The sequence below is a fragment of the Alosa pseudoharengus genome, unplaced genomic scaffold (genome assembly GCF_046254945.1).
Source record: "Alosa pseudoharengus isolate Yale_2024_CS ecotype anadromous, Long Island Sound unplaced genomic scaffold, YU_APseudo_1.1 YU_APseudo_1.1_scf_10, whole genome shotgun sequence".
Lineage (NCBI taxonomy): Eukaryota > Metazoa > Chordata > Actinopteri > Clupeiformes > Clupeidae > Alosa > Alosa pseudoharengus.
The window spans coordinates 14559760-14571050 of record NW_027468565.1 but is presented as its reverse complement, the minus strand read 5'-3'; the positions used below and the strand labels follow the sequence as shown (position 1 = coordinate 14571050).

Sequence of the window (11291 nt, the reverse complement as noted above, 5' to 3'; positions counted from 1 at the left end):
CACAGCTGATTTGAGTATTCTTGTCATTCTTATTTATTTTGACTTACTACAAGCAATTCTTGAATGAAAGAAAAAAACAATTTAATATCACATTAAAGGGAAAATTAGATTTCCAAAAAATAATATATTGTGCCATTTGAATGTTTGAAAATGTTTGCTGCTGGACTGGGTTAGATCTTTTCATATGAGCCATTTTTCTTCTAAGAGTTTATGGGCTCTATCTTGGCGATCTAAAACTCAGCGCAAAACGTATTGTTATTGTGACGCAAAGCCTATTCCTATCGTACACTCCAATTTTTCGCCATGCGCGTCTCTTTTATTTAACAATATGCTCAGGGGTGTGGAAATTTGACGGCCTAAGGTTTAGTCTAAAAATCGTTATCTTACACCATCTAAAAAGCATTACACCACTGACCAAGAAAAAACTGGTCTATAGCGAAAGACGCATGTGAAGCACAGCTGAAGAGATGTCACAAGATGTAAGCAGCAACTCCTCTGCAGGATAAATGTTTTTATTCAGTCATTTGAGTATTATTAGGGTATCTGTTGCTTTTTTCAGGCTATGTTTTCAATGGTAACCCATTGTCAGTCAATAGTGAAAAGTAATTAACTGAGTATAACTATTGTCGTTGACTATGACACCACAATGAAGTTAGTTTCACTTTGCCAATGAGTTCAAATAACAGACTAGTGCAGATGCGTGTAGGCTATACTCTGCTATAGTAAAGCATGGTTTAGTGGAATAACTGTTTCATACGGTCTCGCGTGCAAGCAGATTCCTTCAACTGCCCCGCTGACTATCAAAATACTGATGCGCTGTTTGAAGTTGTACTGCTTGCTGTTAAAGGGAATGACAGATGTCATTTTCATTGGTTTAAAGGATGTTACGCCCAAAACACACCCATGACTGATTAAGAAATATAAAAACCGCCTTGTTGCGTCAGGTGTCTGACGTTTGATAACAAAACCAATGTGGACTGGACAAACCATATTTGCCAATGACCATGCATTTTAGATTGCCAAGATAGAGCCCTATATCTACAGTGCTTAACCACAGTCAAAAATCTTCAGGAATGATATACAACATACTCAACATACCTACCGTAACTCTACTAATAAAGATATTACAGTCTTAAAGGAAATTGAGGTTTGCAATTGATTCAACTCAAAATTAATTTGCCATCTATATGCAGCAATAACTGTTGCTGTACAGTTTCTATATAATCAATCACATAATAATAAATTAAATAATTTAGAAATCATAGCATATTCCTAAAATATTCCTCTTGCACATGGATAAATTATAATAGTCAAACTGAACCCAAAATAGACTATGACAAAATAGAACAGATTACAACCTCATGGCTAAGAGGAAAAAAGGAAAATGTGGCATTCTTTTCAGTGTGTTTCACTGAACTTGAGCAGCATTTTTCAAGCCTAGTGCAAAAAATGAGCGCATGTATGCTCTTTAGGATATGCTCTTCTGGAATGTAAAAATACCATCTCTTTTTAACATCCTCTCCTCATCATACTAAAGGAAGTATTTATTCATTTGTTTCTCTATTTCCATTAAAGAGTTATGGTCAAGTCTGCTCCACCCACAAAGCGACACTGGACATTCTCCAGGTAGGGCAGTTGGGATTGCAGGAAGTCCACTTTTGTTATGGTAATGTCTTTACACATGGAAATGTCCAATGTCTGGAGCCTTTTGCAGTGCTTTGCCAAGACAGACAGAGACCTGCAACATACAAACACACAGTACTGAATATCAACAACCTCAAAATAAAGTTTGTATCCTTCAGTTCATGTAAGTAAAAAAAGCCATAGACAGCATGTAGGAGAGAAGATCAATCAATCACTGGATTCAGTTCGTAGGTGCTGAGCTGAAGCTATTTTGTGACGACGGCTCTAAGGTCTCACCGGTCAGTGACGGCATCGCAGCAGGCCAGTTGCAGGTGCTGCAGCCTGGGGAGCAGCGGCGCTGCTCTGGCGATTCCCTGGTCGCTGATCTGAGGACAGTGGTTGAGCGCTAGGCTGGTGAGGCTCCGGCAGTAGAAGGCCACCGACGCCAGACTCTCATCACTTATCTCGGGCAGCATGGAGAGAGACAGGCGCTGCAGGTCTGGGAAGCGCACCACCTGCACAGGAGAGGGAACGCCATGAGGGAAATGTCCTGATGGAGAGACTCTGCTCTTCACTACTGCTAGTGCCACCCAAACACCTACCTGCGTGATTTTACCTGTCCCACCCAAACACCTACCTGCGTGATTCTACCTGTCCCACCCAAACACCTACCTGCGTGATGCTGCTGTCTGTGATCTTGGAGCAGGCCGACAGGTCGAGCTCCTGGATCCCCCTGATGGCAAGCAGAGAGGCCCCCATCTGTTCTCGGAAAGCCCCCAGGTCCTCATCAGTCACCAGCCGTGGTTTCTCCTGAAAGGGCAGGCTGGGAGGCTGAAAGAAGCCCATGTTACCAAATGTGCGTGTGAAGCTTGGCCCTTTGTCTTCCTGTTGGGGTGTGGTGGGGTGGGGTAAAGGATTGTTTAGGTTATTTTCAGTTCATCACTTTATTGTACACTTTAATACACACAAAAACATGCTTGTTTTCCTTTTCAGATGGACAGTGACAGTTGAGTCTCCTCTCTCACCTTCTCAGTGCTGGGTTCACACTCCTTAGTGGGCTCCACCATTCCCAGCAGCCCCCAGTCCGTGATCTCCTTACACCAGCCCAGACGCAGCACCAGCAGCCCCGGCATATACGTGGCAATGGACCGCACACTCAGATCAGTGAGGTAGACACAGGAAGTGAGGTCGAGCACTCTCAAGCTCAGCCCTAGCAGCTGACTGAGTGAGAAAATTGCAATGTCCTGTAAAGACACAAGAGGGCAGGAGTCTGAGTTTTACCAGAGGAAGGAAGGCAGAATGTTAGTTTAACAACAGCTCAGCGAGAGAGAGAGAGAGAGAGAGTATACAATCATCATGCCCAGAGGGGGGCTGTGGGGACTGACCCTGATATAGGTGCAGCTCCTGAGGCTGAGGCTCTCCAGTTGGGCCCTGGGCGGTGGAGATGAGAGTCCCTTGATCATCTCAGCACCACTGACATGCAAGCACTCCGAGAGGTCCAGCCTCTGCAGGCTTGGCAGTTTCATGAGCTCTGCTAGACCCTTATCGGTCACTCGCCAATCCCGCGACAGCGAGAGGACCTGCAGCCCCTTCAGGCCCGAGGTGACGGCCTGCACAGCGCGGCTGGTGAGCTCGGTGCAGGAGCTGAGGTCCAGACTCCGGATGGCGGGCTGGTGGCGGCACAGCACCTCCACAGCGTGGTCAGACAGCTCCTTACAGCCGCGCAGACACAGCTCCTCCAGAGCCAGGCCCGGCACCTGGGCCACCGTGCGCAGCGACTCTGGGGTGATGCTGGTCCGGCTCAGGTCCAGAGCTCGCACCGTACTGGCCTGCTGCTGAAGGAGCCGGCGGAGGTTTCTCAGCGAGAGCAGGGCGGAGGAGTCGGGCCCAACAGGACATCCCCGGTACGGGTCGAACTCAAAGGCAATGTGGCAGCCAGAGAGAGCCAGCCTCCTCAGTCTCGGGGTGCAGCCTGTGAGCCGATTGAAGGAAAGGTCTGAGAGGTACCTCAGGTCTGACAGGTTCAACTCCTCAAGACCCTCCAAGGCCTTTCGTACCTTAGGGATAGTAAAATACTCATTAGAAAGTAGTGATGCAAGGTTACCTTCATGAAACTTGAGAGCCCTACATTTATATTATGACAGTACAGAGCTAAATAAGCAGCTTCACCCAATAGTACTCTTCCAAATACTGTTAGGGTAACTCTATAGTTAAACAGTTCTGACACCACTGAAGGCTATTTTCTTTTTCAAGGTCCTAACGGTTCTTTGTACAGAAAACAAACGTCTCATTGTACAAAAACAATTTATGTAGTTTTTTTATGCTCCAAGGAAACGGAACTAAAAGTTTTGATCGCTTAAAGATTGTCTTTGCCTTTTTCATCCTGGGTTGAACGTGCCCCTCAAAACACTGGCCCTGCAGTAACAAGTTCTGTTCCAGAAGTGCCACTGGCAGGGTAGGCATGATCACAAAATGACTCAGACATCAGTTGATTTTTTCAAATGATCAAGATTTTCAACACAATGAAAGCTTTCATGGTGCAAATGGATCTTTGACAGTACAAAGGCTCTTGAAAATAGAAAAGGGCTTTACAGACAGCCAATCAACCCTGAAGGTATTGTGAAATAAAAACAATCTAACTAAGAAACCTCTGAAGATTCTGCTAGAGCTAAAGTGATATTTATGTGATTTTCAAACTTAACTTTAGTTATAGTTATCCATTGTCTGCGCCATACTGTGAGAGAGAGACAACAAACACTGTCAACAGAGGTAGACACCTACTTGGGTGTAGGAACTTGAGAGAATGTGAAGGCAAGCCCAAATAAAGCCATAACAAACGATTCTAACATCTACTGGCCATGACAGACTTTGCATGTGCATTTGCATGTGCAATCTTCTGTCCCTGAACCACCGTCTGTTTCTGAAATGGGATACTGTACTGTAAACTGATCTTAACAGAAAAGTCAGATGCAGTAAGTAGTACAGCAGTATGGCATTTATGACAGTACCCTCTCCTTCTCTTACTATAATACACAAGTCCTGGTTGACAGGGGTGTATTAGTCACAAACCAAGGGTAAGTTAACTCGGAGTAACCGATAAACTTCCTCCATAAGAGCCCTATGACTTTGCTGCTATGAGAATGAAGCCCACAGGGCTCTTCTATTTCTCATACACAGGGCTCTTCTCTACCATGCATTCCTACTTTTTCCACTGATGTGATAGTACAGACCTTGACAACGGCCACAGCTGTGGCAAATAAAAACCCAGTTTTCATGGTTGCATGCATGTTGTATTCCATGTGTCCAATGCCAGTGTTAAGTTAACCATTTAGGAATGTGAAGCTACCTGGTGACGATGTTCCTCTCGAGACAGGAAAGCTCCTGACATGAAGAGGCTGTCCAGGCCTCGGAGGTCCAGCTTGCGCAGGCCAGTGAGGTGTGGCAGGAGGTCAAGAAGGGAGGACTCAGTGATGCTGCTACCTGGCAACGACAGCGTCTCCAGACTGGGCCCTAAGTGCATGGCCACCTCCATCAGAAGAGCTCTGGACAAACTGGACCCATCCAGGTGACTAATGACGAGGCCACAGCGGGACCGCTTACCGAGTCCCCGAATCACCTCCAAGGAGGAAGAGCAGGCGGGCAACTTAAAGGTTACATTCTTCTGTAAGGGAGCACATGGAAAAGTAAGAGTGATGTTATGTGTAGACAAAGCAAGCTAGTGGCTGTAGCTATTCTACAAGCTATTCAAAACATCACAGTTGCAACATGCATTCTTACTGAGTAGAGGGTACACCACTGCACTAACTGGAACAATATGACTCTCAAAGAGCAGCATCATCTAATCAGTTCTTTTTTATAGAAATGGGGAAGATCACGTGCATGTTAACATCTAGAGTAAAAAATAAAACTTTAAACATCTCTACAAACACATCTGGTATGATTACCAATCAGTTGTTCAAGTTTGTTTTTATTTGCCCTAGATCAAAGGTTACAGCATTCCCCCCACACACACCCATTACACCATACCCCCCTACACATAAGTCCCCCCACTCACACATACCATTACATACACATACAACCACTAACACTACCATTATACACATACAACCGCTTCTTTCATTATGATGGAACATACTATAACTAATGAATACATGATCATTTTGGGAACAATTTACACAATTAGATCTTGTTTTAACAATAGGAACACTTGTAACTCTGTTACTATGTAACTCTGTTACCATGACTTATGAAACATACATGTCTTAGAAGCACGTCAAAACTACAACATTTTTGGTCATATTATAGGAAACAATTAGTGTAGAAACACTTCTGTAGGAGTTTTTTTTAATGTTATATTTTGAGAACCGCATGTTTGATGATGTTGACTTTTATGGTAAGAAATGAATGTTAATTTTCTGTAACTCTGTTACCGAGCACTTTCTGGCTTTAAAATCATATGAAGATTTAATTTCACCAGACCATTTTGTGCTACTATTTAAGTACATGCAGGCACATACAAACTGACATATCGGTCTTAAATATTGGTTCATTAATTGCTGAGTGGCACCAAAACATCTAGTGGGAGTTTAACTCCGTTACCACGTGATCTTCCCCAAATATTACTAGGCTTATGAGACATCCTATACATGTACCTGAAACTGATAGTCTTGGCTTGCTTCATACCAGCTTCTGCAAACCAATGAAGCCTCTTTTCTGTCCGACACATGAAGGAAACTGAAGATGTAGGTAATTATCTGGAGAAACAGAACATGGCTTATTCAGCTGGAAAATGTTTAAGGTGACATCAGTATTTAACAGGTTTCCTTAAAATCACAAACATACATGCACATGAACTAATGCAAACTTGCTGGACAGTAGCTCAGGGTGGTTAATCTGAAAGCACAATCACAACCTGCTCTCCAAAAGTGATGGATGTGGTACAGAGGTTAGAACATCATCTGACCTGCCCATCAATTAACTAGGCCAGGACACAAGACCTCCTCAATACAACAACAAATAAATGTTTCTAGTTGAATTACAAGAGAGTATAATTGGATGTAATTGGAACATCTCCCAATTTCAGAAAGACGGTGATAGGATAGATTAAATAACCTCTGATCTACAACCACTGAATGGCATTAATGTAGATTTAGTGTGAAAATCATACTGTCAATGGTGAAGGTGTAAGCTAGCTATGTACAAGGATACAAGGAAGTTTGTCACATGCATATAGTTACTGGATGTAAGAAATGCAGTGAAATGATATCTGGGGTCAGCCTATTTGTGCATTTATGGGGGGGGGGGGGCAAGTGGCAAGGGCTGCATAAGAAAGGTGGGGAGGATTGGGGGGGGGGGGGGGGGGGTGGTGCACCGACAAGGAGCACCGAAGAGCAACAGGGGCAAGGAAAAACTCCCTTACCAAGGAAGAAACCTTGGGCAGATCCACGGCTCAACTGCCAGGGGTCTTGGTGTGTGTGTGTTGGGGGGATGACAAAGGAGATGGGATAGTGTGCTGTGTATGTGGGGAGATTGGTACTCCTATTCTTAAATATTAAACCCAGACTTATTTGGACAAAGAATCATTCACTTAGCACAGACTTCTGTTCGTTTAACCAGAAGACATCCAAAATGTCAAAATAGTAGTAGCCTAACAGCCAATAGTATGAGACAGTGAGTACAACAAGCTTTGCAGTAAGGCTAGCTGTCATTATGTCTGCATCATTGACACATCTTCGCCAACACTCATGGCTAAAACAACACAGCACACAAGAGCGGTATCTCCAACTGCGATTTAAATTTACAAGGATATGCTTGAGACTACTGGCTGATGCTAAATATTTAACGTTAGCTAAAAGACTAACGTTAGTGGCTGTAGTAGCTTAGCTACAGGGGACTCACCTCCACAGGTAACTCTGGTGCCTCCATGCTCCTTTGGAACGTTAACGTTAGCCTACTGTGCTGATAGGGTGAAATGGTTGTGCTGTATAACGAGATACCACACACAGCACAAGACAACGTTTGCCAGTTGACGTAATCGCTCGGTTTCTCTCCACTTTAACGTCACCTAGCCACATGCAACCACACAGTGTAGTTTGATCTTAGAAACCTCGTCCTCATTTTACACCCGTCTCAGACATTTCGTCTATTCCAATAACAATATAGCCATCGCAGCACATCATCGACATTTGTTAGGCCCACAATGTATTTTAAGCCCTGGGATAATAACATTGAGGCTCGCTAGCAAGAGTCAACACAGCCGCAGAAGAAGGATCCATAGTGTTAATGTTTACGGATTTCAGCTGTAGCCTACGGGTCATTTGACTGTCACATGAGCAGCTTCGCAGTGATACAAGGGAAACGTAGTTATGGCGTGATATTTCAACAGACACCTGCGTCAACTTTAGATCGGAAATGGGAGTGTCTCCGGATTCAGAATTATTAGTTTTGACATTTTCGTTAGTTTCTATTTTGATTTAGTCTTTCAGTTTGGTTTCTGATTTTAGTTTAGTTTTAGTTGGTTTTATAAGTGAAATCGTAGTTTTGGTAGGCTAGTTTTAGTTCTCCAGAATGTTCTAGTTTTAGTTTATGCCTATATGACTGCAGTTTTTTTTCTTCCGGATTTTTACCCCCAGTAAGTAATTTTGTGTCAACTATCCCGGCCGGGACACTGAAAGACCGAGATGTATGAAACTTGGTGGGCAGGGATGACACGAAACCATTGCTTTTCATTTTGATCTATCGAGAATGAGGGACTGAGCTGCGTCATATTTTGCGCGCGCACACACACACACACAGGTACGCGAATATAGCCTATAACAGGGCTATTCAATTAGTTTGTAATGGGGGCCAGTTCATGAAAAGCATCACAACTGAGGGGCCGGAGAAATGCGGCTTGAAATATGAGTAATCACATTAACAGCTGTATATACAATGAATTACAGCAGCAGCAATATGGGTGTTCAATTGTTGTATTTTGTACATGCATAACAACATCATTGGCTGGTTGATGGTGGCTAATATGGAATGAAATCTGTGATAACAGATAACACAAATGGAATCTGTGCTTTGCACAGTACTATAGGTCCAAGATTTCCAGTGAGTACAAACAGGATTCAAACACTGTTCAGGTGAATTAAATGTGTAATCAGTCGCATATGTAGCTCTTCTGACTTATTCATGGGTTTCATCAGGTCCCTTTCCACAGGTGTATCAAAGCACCATGCAGCCTGCATTGATAATCAAGGTGCTTGATTTTATACACCTGTGGAAAGGGACCTGATGAAACCCATGAATAGGCCTACTTGTTACATTTGACGTTCCCACCATTTTTGAGATGACCGTGACCCCTAGATTTTTTTTAGCAGTGGGGGCAGGCCAGTCATAATAGCCTAATAATAATAACACGGGCGTCCGGGGGGGTGTCCCCCGGGATTTTTTTTATTTTCTGGTTGCTAATCACGCTATTTTAACATGTTTTGAGAGGGACAGGCCCATCTTTTTTCTGACGCACCTCACGTTACCCCATGCATTAAACCAAATGTCACTGCTTGAATAAATGAAACACATAGCCTACTGAACATGGGCATCGTCATAGTTCACGATGACAATGAAAACGTTTAGCCTACTTGGTTTCTGACAGAAATTACGTTTTGTGCCAACATATTGTAGAAACACAACCACGGCCTTTATTTGGTGAACGGAGGTGCAAATCATCTCCTTTACTTTCTTTATTATAAAGTCTACGATTCACTTTAACGTTTTGCCGTCGCCATTTACAAATATGCAATTTACCTTCGTTAGGCTATCATAGCCTACTTTTTGCTTCGAATCGCAATTGAGTGCGCATTTAATGGAACATGCCACATGATTTCCAAGAGGCTTTTAGACAGGCTCATTTCAGACTTCGCTAGTCTATAATTGCATTTGTTTATGTTAAGACGTGAAGAAATGAAGGACATCGGCAATAGCCAGGCTACTATATAGAAATACTTTGAAATTCCCTTTGAGTCGGATCTGCTCCACCTTTCCACCAAGTTTTGCAGAAATTGTGCCCGTGTTTTTTTGCGATATTGTTGACAGAAACTATTTGTGTGGTGCAACCTGTTAAATATTAGTAGATAAACTCCAACGTGCCAATTTAGGTTGAAACTAAACTATGGCACTTACGTTCAGCTTATAAATGTACAAATGTAATGAATTGTAATGTAGCCTAACTTGTTCAATGGGCTGAGGTGCAGTGGCTGCAGGACTAAAGCGAGTGAGAGATGCAAGAGTGGACAACAGCTCATGCGCTTGCTAGGGATTAAATTTTTTTTAAAGGGCCAGTACAAATGGGCCGCCAATTGAAGAGCCCTGGCCTACAAGTTGCAAGAGTAGTCTAGGAGACGGAGACAAATTAAACAACAAGCGTGATTTATTTTTTTGCTGAGAGGATGTACAGGACTGAGTGGCGGTCATATTTTGTAACGCTATGCGTATTTAGTTTTAGTTAGTTTTGCATTGTTCACTGTAGTTTTTATTTAGTTCTCATATTTTGGAAAACTATCGTTTTCATTTTCATTTAATTTCATTTTAGTTGTATTTAACTATAACCTTGATTGGAATGAACCTGACATAGCCTAATCCTTCTTATGGGCAGTATAATTTTTCTGCATGGGTGTCAGATTGTTGTTTGATTTTCTAGGCTACTCTTTTACGACACTCACTTATGAGCAAGCTAAGATTTATCACGTGCCACTGTCTTTCCATTTTTGCCAGCATAGAGTAGGATAGTTGGTGCAGCAAAACGAACATTTTTCCTATTCTGCCTCTTTCTTCGGTTTGTAGTGCTGGTTTAATCACTTTATCATAGAGATATTGCTCAGTTATTAGCCTACACATAGTCCATGACAACTGGATGTGAATATCTAGCCTACTTTTTCTCACTTCCAGCCCAAAACATCTGGGGGGGGGCCTTAGGCCTGTCTAGAATAGATCCTTGCAGTAGAGGGTAACGTAAGGGCTAGGCCTGGTTGCAGGCCTAGATTAGGCATATCTGTTATAAGCTTAAATGTCATAAAACTCACTGGCACATGTTAACAGATGATGTTTATTAAAGGAAATTCAACAATTTAACGATAAACAATCATACTTTTTCAACTCAGGCTTTAGGAATTGTTGCCTTGTGATTTGCTGTTGAGACATCCTCCAGTCAACTATAGGCTATAGGCTTATATGGCCTTCATAACTTGTTTTACAAATGAAATTAGTGAAATGACTCAGGCCTATGGTGAGGTCCAGGAACATGGCCAAAAATACACCAAAGAAACCAAATAAACCTACATAAAGAGGAATAAATAAACAAACAAACAAACAAAAACATTCAGCAGCCAACTATACATAACATGGGCACATCACCCACATGGGCACATCACCCACCTATACAGACCTGGGCACATCACCCACCTGGGCACATCACCCACCTATACAGACCTGGGCACATCACCCACCTGGGCACATCACCCACCTATACAGACCTGGGCACATCACCCACCTGTTTGGTTTATTATTAAACCATTTGCTCATCCTAAAATAACATAAACCAAGAGAGTAAAATGTCTCTGTTTATACATAGGCCTATTCGATACATTTGTAAACGTGTAAGTATAGTATAAAATCTGTACTGCAAG

The 11291-nt window shown here is 42.8% G+C and overlaps 1 protein-coding gene across 1 annotated transcript; it reads right to left on the bottom strand.

Annotated features, from left to right (window-relative positions):
* Nucleotides 1-973: 973 nt before the first annotated feature.
* Nucleotides 974-7939, bottom strand: fbxl9 (F-box and leucine rich repeat protein). The gene is made up of 8 exons (XM_076264721.1): nt 7522-7939; nt 6276-6377; nt 4970-5284; nt 3009-3680; nt 2649-2867; nt 2296-2508; nt 1921-2138; nt 974-1738 (listed from the first exon to the last, which is right to left on the bottom strand). The coding sequence occupies exons 1-8, from the start codon at nt 7546-7548 to the stop codon at nt 1570-1572; spliced, it is 1935 nt and encodes a 644-aa protein (XP_076120836.1). The 5' UTR covers nt 7549-7939; the 3' UTR covers nt 974-1569.
* Nucleotides 7940-11291: the final 3352 nt, after the last annotated feature.

Excerpts from the sequence above, each read along its gene's own strand:
- fbxl9 (XM_076264721.1), bottom strand. The coding sequence starts at position 7,548 with ATGGAGGCACCAGAGTTACCTGTGGAG. Across the intron at positions 5,285-6,275 it reads GCCAAGACTATCAGTTTCAG|AAGAATGTAACCTTTAAGTT; the intron begins GTACATGTATAG and ends GCTCCCTTACAG. Across the intron at positions 2,509-2,648 it reads GTGAACCCAGCACTGAGAAG|GAAGACAAAGGGCCAAGCTT; the intron begins GTGAGAGAGGAG and ends ACACCCCAACAG.